General features: G+C 38.4%; 1 protein-coding gene across 1 annotated transcript in view; it reads right to left on the bottom strand.

The window, feature by feature from the left end:
- Positions 1–1287: 1287 nt before the first annotated feature.
- Positions 1288–19720, bottom strand: part of INO80C (INO80 complex subunit C) — a 30493-nt gene continuing 12060 nt past the window's right edge. The window contains 4 exon segments of the mRNA XM_069004146.1: positions 1288–1996; positions 6280–6347; positions 8025–8136; positions 11060–11170. Of these exon segments, the coding sequence (XP_068860247.1) occupies positions 1865–1996; positions 6280–6347; positions 8025–8136; positions 11060–11170 (423 nt within the window). The 3' untranslated portion in view covers positions 1288–1864.

The raw sequence follows: 19720 nt of genomic DNA, 5'->3' as shown, positions 1-19720 counted from the left end.
TAATGTAAGTTAAAAATATCCATTATAAAACTCAGTGCAAAGAGAATGTGGCTTGGATGCTTGCTGGCATGCAGAGAAATATCCTGTCTTATTCTTTTTTGTACTGTGATACAGTTGTAGCATTATCAGATATCTAGAGCTTTGAAGGACCTATTGTAAGCATGTCAAAGACTTTTAGAATTTGTTTTTGGCAATATTAGATCACAAAAAGTGAGGAATGAGTCCCACCGACTTTCATTAAACAAAGTATCCCATTATTGTTTTTCCTGCTTTGGAGATGAAATTAAACTAGCATTAATAACACTCTGCATATTTATTCTTTCAATCAGAAAAAAAAATCTTAATTATTATAATGTCTATAGAAATGTGCATTCAAAGCACAGCTTAGACACTAACTAGTCATTACTGTGTGCTGCCTGTGCAGGGAAAGAGAAGAGTGTGCCTTGCACAAGATCCTGATGTCCATGCTGGAGCTTGCTGAGTCAGGAGTGCTGTCTCCTGATCAGCACCTCACCTCCCCAGGACAAACACGCTATGGCACAAGTCTTCCACTTGGCAGTTTTGCACATGGGAAAAGAGCAGCCCCACAGCAAGTGGTAACTTGTGTAGCAGCCAGTTCTAGTGCCACCACTACAGGACAGTTGATGGAGTGTGGGAGTGAAAGCTGTGTGACTGGGGGCTAGGAACAGTTGAGCCTGAACTTGGAATCCAGATTACAACCTAGCAAGAGTTTAAGGGACAAAGACTCAGAATTGGGAAGACCTCAAATCAGCAGCTTGTCATAAAAAAGAGAAGAGAAAGAAAAAATGGGCAGAAAACTCTCTGCCCCCTTGCCCCTAGACTTAGTTTCAGGAAGTCATGGTCATTCTTCCATTGGCACATTGGCATGTACCTGTCAGCCATCCCCCAGCAAGAGTCCAAACTCTCTTTCAGTCTCCTTCTTCTAAAGTGTGACAATGTTCAGTTGCTCTCAATTATTCTTTTGGTGTCTCATGGTGCTAAGTTCAGTGTTCTAATGCAGAAGGTCATGCCTTGCTGAAGGCCATCTCGGTGTCAGAATGCCAATGGACAGTGAACTCCTACTATTTAGCATCTTTTTTAAAAGTCTGGGAAATTGGTACTTTTTCATACTAATTAGCACTAATATTGTAATAACTAGGAAAGGTAGAAGAATAGTCAGGTTGTGAAATGAAGCACTCAAACACTGAGAAGTGTAATGATCAAGAGTTACCTGATGATTTGATTGGATCCTGTTACACGTGTTCATCAGGGTATTTTACAAGCAAGTTTGAGTCCAACTTTATTTATGTTGGCAGTTAATTCAATACAAACATTTGTGTGAAGGTCTTCATTTCCACAGTGCCATGGTACCCTAAAAAGTCATCACAACAGCAGCATTTGCTGGGTACTTTAGCTTCATTTTACAGATGGGACAAAGTTCACAGGCAAGTGGCAAGCACATCTGGTAAGGCAGGTTTAGATATTTGGATATCTTGTTACCTTTTCCTTAACTGAAATGACAGTTTCTGCTGAGCCAGGGTAGTACATAAAATATACAGGGTGGAGATGAAATTCTGTCTTTACAGAAGCTAATACAAATGAGACATTATGGTACAGATACACATCCTTAAGGTCTAAGTTATTCTGTTCACCAAACCAAATTGCTAACAAACTGGCAAACTAACAAATATCAGCATTTATGAAAATTAAATCCATATGTTCTTCAAATGAATGTACCATCAACTACTTCCAGATGTAAAAATCCATGGATAGTTTTAAAGAACCTCAGTTCCACAGTCAGTTTCCATCATGACACTCCAAATGAGCACTGTTCACAAGCAATATACAACAATATTTAGTCTGTTCAGGAAACAATACTTGTTGCTTTCCTTAGAGCCAGGTATCCTGTAACCACATCTGAAGGGAGCATCCGAATATAGGCAAATTCTTCAACAGTACTAAACCTTAGCTTGCTCTGTGGATCTGTGTAATTTGCCTGAAAAAGAAACAATGTTAGAGACACTATTCAAATAAAATTTCTAACCATAACAGTAGAAGAAGTGTCTCAATTACAAGACCACAAAACAGTGAGTTTCTCTTCCTAGTAACAGCACTGCTGTTCTACCATGTGGCCACAAGTCTTTTTTTCTTTCTCCTCATGTCAGAACTTATGAGAAGTTAACAGACCCCTATAAAATCACATTAGAAATGCATTAAACATAACAGAGGGCTGAGAGAAGTTTCCTATAAGACACAGAGCAAAATAAATTCCTCAGCTCTCTAAACTAACCCTAGAAACTCTGTGCCTTGTGCAGTCTCTCTCAAGGCAGCTCTCCAAAGAGTCAGGCTGCTGCCAATAAGTTACCCACAAAGAGGCTGAATTATGGGTGCTCTGATAGCTTTGGACTGCCTTTCTCTTGCTGCATAGAACTTAGCTTTTAATTTACTTTAAAGTGGTTTTTAAAGCTAGGGAGTCTCAGCTTATGGTTTTGTGACTGAACTGGTAAGAGATTTGAACCCAGTGTTGTGGTTTGCTCCAGCTGCCAGCTTTCAGGATGGCAGCCTGGCCAGCTCACCCTGGGCTACACTTGTATCCCCTGCTGTATTTGGACCCTGGGTGCCTGGGAGCAGTGCCAGTTTCCTTCTATCCTCTCCCCTTCCTTGTTGCTGCAGAAACCTGGAGCTCGGCTGAGCTCAGGGGTAGGCCAGGAGGCTGCACTGGGAGCAGGCAGGCATCAGGGCATTGCCTCTCCACCTTCAGCCTCCAGGGCAATCCCTGCCTGTTCAGCACTGGATTACCAAGTGCCTGCCAAGGCTCCAAAGTGTCTTCTGTGCCTTTCTTTAGCACAAGATGGTGGCAGGCTGCAAGGCACAGGCAGTTGAGATCCCTCAAGACATTGCTACTAAAAGTAGAAAAGGCCAGGAAGAGTATTCCCCCACACCACACAGTTGTAGTGCAGAACTCTCTACATTTTTATGTTGGAAAGCACCTCTCGACCATGGTAACAATCCAGCTAATCATTTGGTCTGATATGACTTAGAAAATTTAGTGTTATTTGTAGCTCGGTTTTCTTTACAAAGAAATGCCGCCAGGTTAATTAAATGTAGTCAGCTTAACAGTTCAAGCCATCAATTAAGTTCCAAACAAATGGCAAAGTTAGAACATTAGGAGTAAATTTATCCCTGGTGGTAACTTCATGGTTACAGCAGGTATAAATTTACTTTTATTTCACTCTTTACATCTGGCCTCATGTAAGAAAAAGCTAAGCAATTACACTGCTTTTCAAACGTGCATGATTCTGTAATAAAGTAACCAAGCAATATCTGCAATTTGTATTGTGCACCGATCTAGGTTTAAAATATTATGGCTGCTCTTCACCATTCTGGTGTTATGTACTGGGCAGACTCTTTGCAGACACTAATGTATGGTAACCTGCCATTCATGCCATTGCTTCAGCCTGAAAACAAACTCTACCAGTACTTCAGAAATAATTAAAGAGATTAGAATATTGAATTAGATGACTTTGCGAGGAAAAAACTCTGTCGTGTTTAAAAACTAAATCAAAGACCATAGACACATGCTCTTAAAATACAATAGCTATCTCAATCTGTTTCTATAGTAACAGGGCTGATCCATTTTCAGAAAAGGAAGAGAAATATAAACATTTGAAGGTTTGGGGGTTTTTTTCTTTATCTGCTTTACAGTAAATTACTCTGTTTTGCATGTTAAAATATCTAAATATTCATCTTGCAAGTTTGGAAATAATAGGTTTATTTTGCAGTGTCAATACAGTAGGTAATAGCTTTAGAATTCTAGGCTGCCTTACAAACATAAATTGGCTGCTCTGCTGAGACCATTGGTAAATTTAATTCCATTTGTGTTACACACAGAAAGAGAAGGGAATCAGTAGAATTTAATTGTGGCATCTAATATAAGAGCAAGTATGCTGATTGAGAATGTTTTAATACACTTCTCTTTTTGTACCTACTAGACAATTTAATTCTTCCCTAAATGGGTAATGCTAAGGAATTTTTTTTTCCCTCATGGGGAGTCTAGCTTTTCCTACAGAAAATACATTCTTACACATATGCTTTTATATTTTACAAAGAAAATACAGGGACATTTTTCTAATATTACATTTCTACAATATTCTATCCCACATATCCTCCTACTAGGAAAGGATCTTGAAAGCATATTTAGTGCTTCTTATGAAACATTTCTAGCCTAGCAATTTAAAGGACACACTGTCTCAGCTATTTTAATAAAAAAGGGGTTTTTTAAACATGGTAATTTTATCATAGTCTGGAGAAACCTTGCAGGCCAGGTAAAATAGGAAACGACTCACAATGCAATTAGAGGATGTAAAATAAAGAAAAAAAAAGTGGAAAGAGAAGAAAAGAAAACAAAAGCAGTACTGAATTTGTATATGGATTTGTATAGAGAGTATCTATACTGAGCTAAAATAGTTTTAGTACATAAATCACTGATGGAAATGGTAGAGATGTGGCCTCCACTCACATCTATACCCTGTATCATCAGCTCACTAGAGGTGCAACGACTGATTAGTTTTGAAATACATCAAAGGTTAGTGCTGGAAAGCATTATTTGGTTCCTTGGAGATGGGGCAGGGTCTGCCTGGCTGGAGGGAATTATCTTCCCTGGGTTTGCAAGCAGTCTCTTCCATTTGCTGTCTGCCAGTTCATCTGTGAGGAAGATGTTGCTTTCCCACTCCCTCTTGAACACCAAGAATTACCAGCCTTTATCTGAGCAACTCACTCCCTTTCCAAACGACATTCAGAGGCACAGGCTGGACACATCACCCCCTAGGTGCCTTATTTAAATGTGTTACTTAAAAAATAAAGTCTAAGAAAACATGCTACCACATCAAGATCAAATGTAGGATGTGCAGGAATACAGCTGGTGCTATAGATATTCTTTGATGCCTTACACTAAATATCCACTATAAGGCAGCCCTTGGTTAAGTGCTCACCTATTTTGCATCCTATTGAGGACTTTTTGCCTAACTCAGTGTACAGAATGCAAGGTGGTATGCTAACCTGCATCAGCATAATAAATATGTACCTTTAAGGGCATCTCCAGGAGGTGATACCAAGCCTGTGAAGGTGGGCTAGTGCCCTATGGGTGAGAAACAGATTAAACTGGGGGAAGTGACACAGAAATTCAGTGCCAGGCTCTTTGACATTACAAAGTTTTCATTATTGTAGCTATTTAGTGTAACCATTACTTAAGCATTTTTTTACTCCAAAACACAACACTCCCATTAATTTCAATTGTCATAAATGCACAGGCTTCTGAAAAATAAATCACTGGCGATTGAAGGTGAAAAGTGAAAAGATATGCTGTTACTAACACCTGTTTTGTTTTAAGTAAAATTATTCATGTAACATAGGAGCAGTTTCAGCAGCAGATACAAAATGTTTGTTGGGCAGAATTCAAGGACTTTACTCCTGGTTTGTGCCAACAGAATCCTTGGGGAATTCAGGCACCAAACTGTAACTACCAAGACCTTCTGGAGGATGTGCAAACTGTATCTAAGTCAAATGTGGTTTGGGATTTTTTTTTTTCCTTCTCCTTTTTCTTTAACAAAAACACGCAAAAGAGCCCATCTGTGACACACAGGCTATACATCTGCCAAACTCCAACTTCCAGCTCTGAAACTTAGGGGTATTTGAAATTCTCAACAGTCTATGCCAAGTGTCTGTTTCAGGCTGATTTGTTTGAGACAAAGTTTGAGAGCAATGATAACAAAGTTTTGGTTTTTTTTAACCTGGGCCAAGCAATAAAATTTTGCCTAATCTCATTATTGAAAATTGCTGAGCCATCTTTTTAAAACTTCTTTTATAAGATACAATGACATAAATCAGCCTCGGGCAAACAGCATGGAAAGTTTCAGTCATTGTGGGTATACGTTGCAAAGTTAACAGTCATGGACACTGTGGACTACCAGCTTTTCCTGCCCCTATCTTAAGAATTAGAAATTATGGGCACCAATGTAGATTCTACAGGGGACAAAGTTGTGTCATAGGAGCTGCTTGGCAGGACAAGGTATTTAGTCTGTCCCAACATCTATTAACAACCTAAGGATTTTGTGATGCAGTGACAGTATTTGGGGTTTGGTCCTAAATCACTAGATAATTATTAAGCCCAAGTCTGAATAGGAACCTCAGCATATACATCTTTTACAAAACAAGGCACCAGCACTACTTCACTGTGAAAGGTGAGATGCCAATTTTGAAGGGAAAAAAAAAATTACTTACTGGAAGTCCTGAAATGTCTGAATATTTCTTAGCAGGCTTAAAGGAAGGAGGAGCATCAATATTAAAATCTAAAGAGAAACAAAGGCATAAACTCAATGTCTTATATATATATTCTACAACATAAACCTACTCTCTGAGGTCTCTATTAGCTAGCAACACTAAGGCAAAGAAATATGAAGCAGAATTACCTCTGAAAACATTTAGCCTGTTAGCACTGTAAATCACAGCCTGATCCTGCTCACCTATTAACAGAGTTCAGCAAGCAGAACTGCCCTTCCCAAAAGGAAAATGCGAGAGCCATTTGAAATGTGTCCACTTCTTCCAAGTCTTAATGAATTTCCTTGCAGTCACGTGCAAAGAATAGCCATTATCATATGCATGTTATATGTTCAGACCATGAAACATTGCTCAAGATTGCAGCTCTGAAATGCTATAATCCAGAAAAGCAAAGTAATCTTTTAAATCAGTTAAATCTTTAAGCATGTACCACTTTAAGCCCAGTCAATGACCTAGAAAATGGTCTGAATGTTTAAACTGAGGGTTGGAAGTTGCTGTTCTTTGGTGCCCTTTAAATAGCAATTATCATTCATAAACATTTTTTAAGATACAGTTGGTATGCTTAAGTAGTTAAATCCTCAATTTTGGATGTTTATAAAAATATCTTGTACCGACAAATTTCTTTCCTCTTTCCTGATCTCCCTTGCAACTCATTCAGATTATATGTTCAGTTCAAACACTCCATCCATATCAAATTTCTAACTCATCATCTCATAATTCAAGATCCTAATGCCACAGACAGCTGGTTTTAAATACAAAACTGAATTTCTTTTCCCTCCTTCTTATAAAAAATCCTGTAAATTTCTGGTTGCAAACAGAGCATAGTAGAAATAGCAAAATCAGCAGATTGTCAGTTACAATAGCCAGGAACACACAGTAGTCTGCATTTTTCTGTAACAGTTGCGTCTAAAACACTTCAAAAAATGGCAAGCTATTTTTGGATAAAGCACCAAGTCTGACAAAAAGTATATGCATATGCTCAGTTTTGAAATGCCTCCACTTGCTTAAATAAAATCTGAGGATTGCATTCTGCTAGCAGCTACATTCAATAGTATCCTGCTTTACAAGTAGACTTGAAGAATATCTAGATTAAGACCACTGCTATAACTCTGCTCCTGTAGATGTAACCAGCTAGGACTGCTAATCAGCACTGCTAATAGTGTAGTTTCAGCTGTGCTGCACTAAAGAGGGGATGTAGGATTTAAATCTCCCAAGAATCTAGGATAAGGAGCTGGATAGGAAGCTTGAGCTGAGGTCTAAGCCACTGCAGGTATGTGGCTTAGCAGAAACTATTTGAAAAATACTTAAATATAGCTAATGAGGCAGCAGCCACCCACCAAAAGACCTCTGAACTGTACACAGAGGAGGAGGCTCCTAACCAGTGAAAAGGTGACAAAAACCTCATGGGAATAAGGGCTTCTGACCTGGTTTGGAAAAATACTTTCTCCTTATTAAACTCTCTCCCCAAATGTATTTGAACTTTGCCACAATACTCCAAATTATTTGTCTCCCCTTATTTTCCACTTAGGGCTAATGAGTGTGACTGGAGCAATCTTAAATGTACTACTGGACCCTGTTCAAGCAGGATACTGCATGCACTGATGAAATAATTTAGGTTAGTTTTAAAGAAAGTTATTTGTGCGCATTCTATTATTTATAAATGCACGCAAAGCGTCTAAGCAGCTTACAGCTAGGATCATTTAGTTGCCATGGCAATGCCCTTTCAGAAGCAAGAATTTGTTTAAGGTTCTTCCAAGTTCTGTTCTTCTTGCCAGCTGCTGCTCCACCAATGCCGGAGTGCTAGAATTAAAAATATGGTGTTTAGAGAAAAAATAAATGAAGAACACTATTTCAGAGCATGACACTTCTATTTCATCGTCTTTCTGATACGTCTCATCTTGTCATGAACCATTTGTTATTCTCACTTATTTCATCAGCAGGCTACTATACTGTACACTTTAATCTTGGCTGCAAGCAAAAACAAAGCTTTTTGGACTGTGTCAAAGCTTCTACGTTTCCGATTAACTGAAGGAAATTAAAATCTGCTTTTTACATGGAAATAGAAAATCAGTGTGGTTAGGCTTAGCTTGAGATTACAGGATTCTGTATGCACTTCCTATAATATTAGAACTTATTACTATGAAGTTGTTCCTAAAATTGTGATTATACAGCTAAATGTTCTCTCTCCTTTTTATGGCACATTACAGGTGCAGCTCTAGCTCTTTTACAAATTATCCATGACTGTAGAAAACACAACTGATCTTGGAAAATGTAATGAACACTATGAGAAATTTTCTGGAAATTTTATTTTTCTTTCAAAGGCTAGGAGACAGAATAATAGAAAAAGAATAATAAATAGAATGTTGGCTGCCAAGACAATTTTGCATTTTGAAAGGTACACTAATGGAAGGCTTGCCACAGGTACTATAATGGCAGTCTCAGTTATCAAATGTGATTGCTACAGAGTAATTTATTTATGTCCCTCCAGAGACAGAAGCTGCACAACGCACTGTACTGCTTCTAAATGATCAAAGGACACAGATTTACAGCTTAACTTCAGAAAAAGAAAATGTTCTTACAATTGAGGAGTTGTTATTTCTGTTCGTTATTATTTGCCCCATGAGTCTCATTGAAACTCAGCAAAGTTCTGTAAACACACTTCTGCTTTAAATGTTTATAAATTAACCTGTTAAATTGATGAGGATGATAGGAGGAAGGATTCAATGAGAAAGCTTTTTTTTGTAGACATATGTTCAGAAAAGTTGCTCATGAACTGATGATATACTGGGTTTTGGTGATGGATACCTGATTTAAAATGTAGAAGCATATATTTGCTCTTGGGGTAACACCTTAGTCATCTAAAGAACATTGTATAATAGTGACTGCTACAGCATGAGATGAAACTACATGTACTACCACACTACTAATTCAAATTCATTGCATGAGTTTTCCCCCAAATCACTGCATAATGATTTTTTGTTCAGTAATCTCAAAAGCAACCTCTGTTTTTATATGAACTTATGCCTCCTAGGAATGGGGCTGAGCATCACCTCACACACCTACAATAAAAAGGCAATGACTGCCAAGCACAAATGAACCAAGCAAAATTCAGAGAAAGCTACAGCTAGGACAGGTGGAGCTACTGCTCTACAGCAGCTATTGCTCTACACAGCTGTCAGAAAGCCTTTTTCCTCTTCCCCACTGCTAAGGGATGTAAATTCCAATCAGAAAGTTTAGGAAGAGGTCAGTTCTTCCTCCTTCTCTGCTCTGAAGTCTATCCTCTGCAGTGAGCTAATGGTTCAAACTTGGGCATACGTATCAGAGATAGACACTATTTGATTTATTTTCTTCCTTTTAAGGCAAATTAGGCTGAAAAGATGCAAAAATCCATCCAAATTGTTACTACCAGGTCATACCAATGAAATGCTGATTAACACTCAATGCATTTCTTCTCAAATTAGTTACTGTATTGGAGGGGACAATTTCATGGTTTTTATTATAACTGCCTATAATTTCTGCAGCAGTTGGCAAAGACCCTGTACATTCATTATTATTTCAAGCATGCAGACATTAGTATTGCCTCTTTGGAAATGGCAACATCCCTCTAAGAACTGAACAATCATCTCAGGGCCTCATGGATATTTAAATCCTATGTGGAAGCTACATGGGATGCCTCTGGGCACAAAAGGAGCTTTTGCAATAAGCCCCATTTCTCAAAGACACTGGTGCTTGCTGGAGGATTAGTGAGCAAAGTATATGGTTGTTTGAATGCCCCTCTCATGGCTGAAGTTGTCTGCAAAGCAGATGTAGAGCAGCTCACATGTCAGAGATTAATTTCATACCCCCTGCCAAACCTGTGCTTAGTGAGCTGTGCATTGCCCAATTACTCGTTATGTGCTGTTGGATATTGTATCTTGTTCATACAGAAAGAAATCTGGGATAGAATCCTCGTTTCTAAGTACTGGCTTAGGACCAGCAGTCTGAGAAGTTTGCTTGTCTAGAAAGTGTTTGTACAGTGGGCCAATGAGTTGGCCTTGGCACAGCAAGATAAAAAGATATCAAAAACAAACCCAGCATTACTAACTTAATCTTCTTCACCTTCTTTCCCAGTTTAACCCTCAGAGTGTTTAGGAGCCTGCATTTCATCAGCTGTCAGTGTTTACATGACTCTGAATGCTGGCAGGCCAGACTTCTCAGGAGCATAGACCATTTTGTTTCTGAATCTAGCAATGATTGGAAGAAGACACCACAAATCTGTTAAGAGTTTCAGGGACCAGAAGAGGTGCAAAATGCCATTTGCTAATGACTCTCTGGCTAATTTCTAGCTCAATTGCTTTGCAGCCTGCCTTGACTAGGAAGTGAAACACGGGATTCCTACAGTCATAGCATTAATTGCTCCTCTCTAGCTGTGGTAGTTTGTGAGATACCATATCATAAAACCTCCACACTTACCTGCACCTAACAGATTTTCTCACTCTGTTCCAGAATTTAATATAACAGTTCTGCCTCTGGACCAGTGCCATTTTTATGCTATAATACAGTCTGCACTTTGGACCATGATGTTATAGGGATTAAGGTGAATTTCTTAAAAATTGTCAACCTTTTATCTGGCTGTTAAGTTGATTTTCTTAATATTTACACTAGGAACATGGTTAAATAGAATCCTAGTAAGCATTTTATGGGAAAAGTATGGAATTTCAAATTGTTAAAATAACACACTTACGATGAAGTTTGGATCTTTAAATGGTAACGGCTTGGCAGTAGTTTCCACTGATCCTGTGCTGGAGTCTGTGTTCAGAAATTTATTTTCATTCACAGCCTCTCCACCTGCACCCTGCAGAAAAAATACAGTCTTACTGCTTGTTACTCTGAGCAAGTTTAACTGGAGACGGAGCCATCTGCTGCATTACCTACCTGTTGCCTTTTTTGCTCTCCTATCTCTTTTGAATCTTTAAAGATGTTGCATGCCGAGAGGGGGGAAGCATGAAACAGAGTATTTCTCAATCAATTTACAACTCACACACAAAAGGGAGGAGGGGAATAGAGTGGCCAAAGCCCACTGAGTAAAAATCACATAGGGTTTATTGCAGTCTTAATGAAAGCCATCTCATCTCACTTTATAAAGTGCAAGACAGCATGGGCAATCCAAAACAGCAAAAATGTATACTGGATCTGTTTTAGAATGTTCTGTTTAAAGTATTAACAGGAATATATCAAATTTATAAGAAGGTTTTTCATTAACTTTCTAAAGAAAAATTGATTAATCATTTTATTTTTCATCCTTGGTGCCAGCTGTGCTTGAGTGAGGACTGAGAGAAAAAGTATTTAATTATATATTATTTTTATACACAAATTTCACAAAATCTTCATGGATGCTAGTTGGTGCTTTCTAGGTTTTCTTTATGGTTTGTTTATTTATTTAGCAGGAAGAGCAGTTGGGGAAGATGTGTGTGACTGGAAAGCTGAAAAAGTTGTGTGGCAGTCTAAGCAATTTCTGATAATTCTACATGGCTGAGTTTATAGGGTTTTTTTAAATTTGTTAGTGGCCTGTAACTCTCCACATTACCAGAACTAGCCCATGCTACATATATATACACGTTTCTTTGAAATCTTCATCTACCCCGAAGCCAGTGCAAATTTTGCCACTGAGTGTGGCAGTTTAGTCAATAAGAATTCACACCTTGATTTTTTTTTTAATCGGAGAACTAAAAGCTTGGCTAAAAGCTAAGTCAATATTTACTGAGCGGATGGTTAAAGTGTTCTTGTATGTTACCTTCAGAGAGATAATATTTAGGGGGAGAAAAGCGTTTTCCTGTAAAAAACTTTTGTGTTGATACAATACATATTCAAGTAGGAGAAATTTGTTATTATTTGTGGCTTATGGGAGTACCTCTACAAACTGAGACTATATAGCAAAGGCCATGATTCAGCATATCCTTCTCCATGTGATTACAAGGGAAGTGTTTTTACTCTTAATACATGCAAAAGTAATTACAGGATTAGGGACTGGGAAAGCTGAACTCTTCTTAGGGGAAATACTTCCGTCATTCTACGGTGCCTGTTTTCAATATAGCAAAGAAAGGTCTTAAATATTGGAAGTATAAAGTAAAAAAGCAATGTTTCTAGTGCCTTACTAAAATCAAATATATTAATAGAAATAATCAATTTTCAAAACAACACTCAGTCTTCTGTAAATTCATATTACAGGGGTAAGGCATAATAACATCAGAAGAGGCAACACTGAAGCTTGTAGCTTAAACTTGATTCTTCCACTGAGGACAGACATTAAAAGGCAGTGACTGTCAGAGAAACAGAAGAAATGCAGATAGATGTTTAGAAACATGTACATTATGTGGCAGTGAGCAGAGAAAATATCTTCATCAATCCTGAGTAAAGTGGCTTAATACAGACTTCCGAGGTTTCAAAGTATATTCTTGCACATGCATGCTGCCAGCATTTCAGATTTCAGCAGCAAACATTAGTCAGTCTTGAGAAAGACAAGGCTTGAGATACAAGATTATTTTTCATGAATTCATTATCTCTAATACTGCTCATTATCAGTGTAAATTCTCTTAAGTGGAAGAATCAGCACTCAGATTTATTCTTCAAAGTGTTCTTGCCTTTTCTTTGGTACCATCTGGTTGGTTTTAAATTCAGTTCTACAGATAATTACTTTATCACTTTTGCCCCTTCAGTGATCTTCTCCTAAGTATTCTGGTTTCTGTGAAACAGGCTTTGAGTAGCATTTCAACAATATCTCAAAACCATAACTTTGAGACTCAGCAAATAAAAATAGTTAGTAAAGTAAAGGGGAAGAGACTTCCTTATACATATAGTCTGTTATTTCTGCAGCTGGATATACTTATATATTATAGTCACTGTCTTCAGTGGCTTTTTTCTTTGTGGATTCAGTGCTAATCTTGCTGGTGCAGTGGGAAGGAAAGTAAGGAATTGTTCCTGGCAGGACAATTCCTGAATGCATATACTACATGTCACTTCTTTTCCGTACCACCCCCTAAGGGATTTCAGGTACTAGAGCTGCTAGGAGTTGGGCTAGTCCTCATTACAGGACAGATGTTGATTTTGTTGGTGCCAGTATCCCTTGCATGGTGGCAGAGGCAGCAGGATCTGGAGCAGCAACTGCTGCTGTTTGGGTTCATGGGATTGCCCAAGTCATTCTCCAGTGCCAGTGAGACAATTCCAGCACTAGCCTCCGGATCTATCATGGACAATTTGAGAACAGTGGTTTCCTCTCCAAGACAAAGGGTGCAGGCTGGTGTGCAGGGCTGTAAAGCAGCTTTCATACCAGTGAGGTATGCAGCTGATACCATGATGTCAGAGCCCTGTGACAGACCGGGAAGCAAATAAGACTGAGTACTGTGATTCCAGTTAAATGATGGCAAGTGAGATAAAGACGTACATTTTTTTCTAGAGGCATGCCAGTTCCCTCACTCAGCACTGCTTGTATGAAAACTCTGATTTTTAGCAGTGGGACCATGGCAGAGAGACACTCAGCTAATGTGGCTTTCTTTCTGGAAAAACATTAAAGAGTTGAGCAGAAGCACTGCTTCCAGAATAATGTGCTATTGCACAGAAGCATGAGCTCTGGCAGTACAGAGCTTTGAAAAGCTCTTCCTGTGCAGCCTGCAGAAGTCTCAGCTGATATCCTCTGCAGCTTTATAGCCACAAACTGCAAGTGCCTCCAGAATCTACAAATCTCTCTGGCCTGTGTTTTGAACATCAGGATTTAAAGCATAGGAAACATCATGTAATTTTTCAGGTTTGTTTTCTGAAAGTTTTTTAAAGGCAGGGGATATGGATCTACCTTTGTTCTGCAAAACACATGTTTCCTGAAAGTGAATAATACAGTGATAGTACAAACCATTATTCACAGCCTGAAAAGAGATTCCTCAGTGAACAATTACTGCACAGTAAAGGTAATCTTTAACTTTTAACATCAGTTGAACAAATCTCTCCCAAATGTGCTTGTTTTCTTGGTCGTTTAGATGGGAAGACAGTTCATTCTTCACTGTCATGTGTTGGGACAAACAAACAGGAAGAATTCAAATACCCTTTGTAGTCCTGTGAAGTGATGGTGGTGTTGTGAGCACAGTGAGGAAGTGTCTGTCACCAGGGAACATGATCTGCTCAATGTGTGCTGTAACCCACAGTCATGTGTGGGGCAACTTCCCCTTCCTGCCCAATCCACAGCCCATCCCCAGCACATTTTCCCTACCAAGCTGCTCTCTTAACTAACTCCCTCACCCTCAGATTCCTGGGATAATCCCAAATGCTTTGCTGTGGGGCTAAAAAGAAGGTGCAACTATGGGCTGAAATGCTCAAAAGCTTCTTTAAAGCTTCATTTTAACTGATCTTGTAAACAATCTTTATGGGGAATTCAATATACACTTCAAGGAGAGAGCAGCTTTTAACGTGCACTTTGTAACTAAATTGTGTCTTTTAAATGGTGGTTTATGTAACTAGGGCTACAGGGAATTTGTGCTACATTAGTCACTAAGCAGTATGTTTTTCTCCATAGTCTGCTGAAGATTAGAGCAACAAAGACCGTGGAGTGGCTTTACGTTTATAGGGTACACCTGGATGGGAAAACGAAGGTGTGATTTCAGCACAGCCAAACATGCTTATGCTATTTTTACCTCAAATAAGTGTAAAATCACTGCAGTAAGGACTGCAGCTAAGCCATCAGTAACTATGTTCACCCTCTCCCACCACCTCTTTCTGTGCCTGTTAATCTCCACTGAAGTCCATGTTGCCACTTCTTCTCATGTTACCCCTCTGTTCTTCTCCTCCTCCTCCCAGTATCCCCCAGGCACTGAGCAACCTTAACTGGAATGGCACGTATTAAAAGTCATAGGCAGCAGGTCAAATACTTCCTACAGGAGCACTTGTGCCATGTTATTCCCTCTGTAAAGCTGTGTTTGTGTGCTTTAGCTGAATTTTAACTACAACCACAGTATGGCAGGTTGGCAACCTCTATCCCTCCTAGGAAAGACAAGAGAAATAGTGAAGGAATCAGCTTCTATTTTGCATTTCTTTTCACACGACCATCTATCCAGTATTCAGAGCATGCCTGCTGGGTGGGACTCTGCCCTCCCTGTTATGTCCTAGGACTGGGTGATAGTCGCCCAAGGAAGGAAGATGGCAGAGGACTTGGTAGACAGCAATAACTTGAGAGAGACTGAAAACCTGCAGCAAACACTTGGGAGTTTGTTTTAGGAGAAGCCAAGTCTGAGGAAGAGACCTGAGCTAAGCTTTGCTACCTTAACACTGGTTTCTTTAGAGTAAAGCCAAACCCCAGGAATGAGCCTAGTTTGGACCCTGCTGTATATGCTGTCTGTACTGGGAGAAAACACACTGGGAGGCTGCCTATTCACATACTACTTTCAATATTAGGTTTTGGTCGATCTATTAATTTTTTGTATATATTTTGTTCCAAATTCCCTACCGCAGATGTTTGCACATGATTTCCACAGACTGCGCCATCTGTCTGGTTCTATTTAGAGAGGACAAGCAAAACTTGTAGACCATGGAAGCTGATTTCTTTGTTTTGGCTATTTCTAGGTGGAAACAGCATTGTGGGGTTTGGGATGGGTGCCTGTGATGGCACTAAATAGCAGGTGAAATTAGCTTATTATGAAAGTGCTTGTTTCACTCATAGTTTCCTTTTTTTTTCTTCCCGCAGCAAGGATTAAAACTGCTCATATTTATATATCAGAATAGCTGATATGTACTGAAGTAAAATTTCTTCCCTATTTACTTTCAGGTTATACTATATAACATTTTTTTTTATTATTTTAGACTAATGGGATTTTACAATGTATTGAAAAACCCATGAAAACATGAAACATAAAGTAAAAGACATAAATACGTGCATTTCTGGCATCCTGTCACCACATACCATGCATGTCATGGCTTAGGAAAAAAAATGCATTTGCACATCACTGAAGGTATTTTATGACCATCAGCAGCCAGTTTCACTAGGTGTTACAGTTTTACGTGCTAAAAACAAAATTTAAAGCTGGAAGGTAACTGAATAGCATGTTGGTAAATCAAAACTTAAATGTATAAATAAATTCTATGAGAACTGGAAAGGGAGTTTCTAGTTAAAGAATGCAAAACCAGTACTGAAAACATTGATTCTGCAAATCATTAATTTGTTCGTTTTAACAATATATTGAGTACAGGAATTGTAGATGAAGGTGATTACACATGTTGGGGTTTGGTTTGGTTTGGTTTCTGCATTCAGTATTTCTGAAATGCTGGCTTTGTCTGATAGTGATGATGAGGGTGTTGTATGTCACTATTGAAGAAGTAATAAGAGGGGTCTAGCCCCAAGCACCCACTTTACTGAGGAACCCAGTTATCTTCAAACTTTCTATGTGAAATTCAATAAATAGTTTAAATTACTTTTCCTCTCTTTTGGCAGCTGATTTTCATAATCACTATACTACTACAATGTTGCTTTAAATCAGCTTCAATAATGGCACACGTCCAATTATTCCTGTAGTGGGTTACTTCTAAAGCAGCAATATCCAACTTATAGCAACTTACTTGGCTTTTAGTTGTATGTAAGTTCTGTGATATCCTGACAGAGCTGTGGCATGCAGCCAGGGAAGAAAATGGTAATTTATAAAATCGATGGATAATACCTGTATTTTCACTAGCAGACAATTACAGTGAGTGAGAATGCCACGTGGAAACTGAGCACGAATGTTTCTAGCTGACAGCAGCGATGATATGAGCAGACTTTTTAAAATTGGGAGTAGATCCTGAATGTCAGCTATTTAACACAGTGCCAGCTAATACTGCTCATACTGGAACATATATTAAGCTGTTTGATTAATATATTAGCTCTCACTATAACAAGGCTGGCCTGGGCCCTTGCACATTCTGAATATTTAAATCATTTAACTTTGCTTGATGACATGACAGGGGCCATTAAAACTTGAACACGTACCCCGTGGCAGACAAAAATGCAGCTCTTTACATTGCTAGGAATAATTCACTGAGAAAGGTGTCAGAATTAGACATGCTTAAACTCAAGTTAAAATGATGGCTAAAAAATTTCTCATTGCTAACATCATTACCATAGTATATTTCTGAAAGCAAACTCACTGAAGACTCAGTAACAATGCAGGACTGAAGGAAGTAGCACTCTCTGGAACAAGATTAACTCTATCCATGTCTGTGACAGGTTTGCTGGAAAGACTTATTCAGTAAGATGTATAAACATGTCTTCCTCATCTGGTTGCATTTTACTAGTTCTTGGATTCAGCAGGAAAAACTTTTTCCCCTCTTCCTTTCCACCTACTAAAATGAAGCCCAGTACAATTTTCCCAGCCTTTTCTCTTTCAGCATTCTGGTAAATGCTAGTATTTTAATAACATTCTCCCTTCACAGAAGGTCCTACCTTATTTTGGCATAGGACAAAAAATAGTTCAGCTTGAAAATGTTCAAATGCCAGGAAGGAAAAAAAAAAAAAAAACACCCTAATCTTGCATATTCACAGCAAATTTTGTTCCACAGGACACTGAAAAACTGCATTTACTTAAAAAAAGCCCCAAACTCCAAGTAGTATCCAGCTGAAACTAGCTATTAAGTATAGTGCAGATAATTTCCCTTGATTTCAAACAGCTACTAGGGTTGGCAAGTCATTCATGTATACAGTGTAAATTGGGAGTAAATCCATCTAAGTCAGGGGGTTTCATCACTGTCAACTCATCCTAAAAGACAAGAGTCCTGGTATAGGTTTCTGCTTCCACTGACATCAAAAGTAAATATCCCAAAGGCCTGACAACAAAAATATTTTTGCTTAAATTATCACACTGTCCTCAGATGCTACTGCTGTTTTTACTTATAAAGAAAGCTGAAAGAGGGTTGTCAAAAACAAATGTAACAACACAAAGCTTGAAATTAGATTGTTGGACTATTATAATAATAGTTTATAATTCCAAGTACATGTATCACTAAATGCACTTCTTCTTCTAACCATTTCCCAGAGGATTTCTGAGTCATGTATCAAACTGCTTACCTGTGCAAGACTTAAAAATCTGCCTTTCCTAAAGCAGTGGTTCTTTCCCTCTGACTTGCTAGGTATTTCCACTGAGCATCAAGAGTTAATCAACTGTGCAAATGAACTCCAAACATATGACTAAAATTTAGATATAATCTCTGCTGTTGATTATATAAGAGTATGGGGAAAGGTGTTTGAAGCAAGACACGGAAAACGGTTCAATTGCAATTTAAATAAGTTAAGGTAATACACAAAGACACACAAGCTGCCCAGATAGCAATCTGGACATTATGCTTTCGAACTTCTGCTGTTCTGAGGCAAGTTAAACATCTCACATTCCAACTGCCTCAGAAAGGCTAAATAAAATTTTACTCATGCACTAAAAGATTGAACTGTCACAAAGTGATGGATGGCTTTCCTATGCTCTCTGTAGGGAATTTCAATACCATAGACTCCAAGTGCTCTTGATTAAAAGGCGACATTCTCATTTAGGGTTCTGTCAGTGCCTGAGCTTCAAACCATTATCATTCACCTGCACTGGTGGTTCCAGTGACAAAATACTTACCAAAATGCATAAAATACTAATTACTTTAGTCACTTTGATAGAGGTATAAAACACCCTAATGCAAAGCTCTATTATGATGTGTGTGGGTTAGAATTCAAAATTAAAAATGCAACCAAAGGGAGAATAAGATTTTAATTATTTTCCCCACCTCTCAAGCATTAAAAACCTAGGGGAAAAAGACATAGCAAATTCGTGACACAAGATCTCCTTTCATAATGGTACTGCTCACTTTAAAAAAAAAAACCAAACCAAAACAAGAAAAACTCAAGTTTACTTTCTTCTCTTCAAAATTATTAAACAGTCAAACACAGAAAAATATGAACAAGCCTCAGTAAAAAGCTTGGATTTATTCTCAAGGGATTTCAGATGCCAAACATGTTTTCCCATTTAAAAAACTTTCAAGTACTGTGATAGGCAAAGTTTTATAACTTACAGATATTTAAAGGGAAAAAAAATTACTATTTCCTGTGGGGAAAAGCCTCAAATAAAGTGTAATTGGGACGCAACTGTGAATAGCTTCACACTGTCCCAGAAAAGCTTGGTTTAATTTGCATTTGCCACAAAGCTCCCTTCGGCTTAGATAATTGCAAGGGAGCTCTCACTTTTAGATTTCATTTGGTGGATTGGGACTACTCCTTGTTTATAAAGTTTGACAGTTTTCTTTATTAAGAAAATTGTAACTTGGACAAATTCATAAGCATAAGCTGAATGGCATTGCCGAAGCGGCCCTAGACCTAAAACTTTCAGTATAGATAGAACCCAAAAGCATGTGTTGGGTCATACTT

The sequence above is a fragment of the Aphelocoma coerulescens genome, chromosome 2 (assembly GCF_041296385.1).
Source record: "Aphelocoma coerulescens isolate FSJ_1873_10779 chromosome 2, UR_Acoe_1.0, whole genome shotgun sequence".
Classification (NCBI taxonomy): domain Eukaryota; kingdom Metazoa; phylum Chordata; class Aves; order Passeriformes; family Corvidae; genus Aphelocoma; species Aphelocoma coerulescens.
This window is presented reverse-complemented; position numbering and strand designations above follow the sequence as displayed.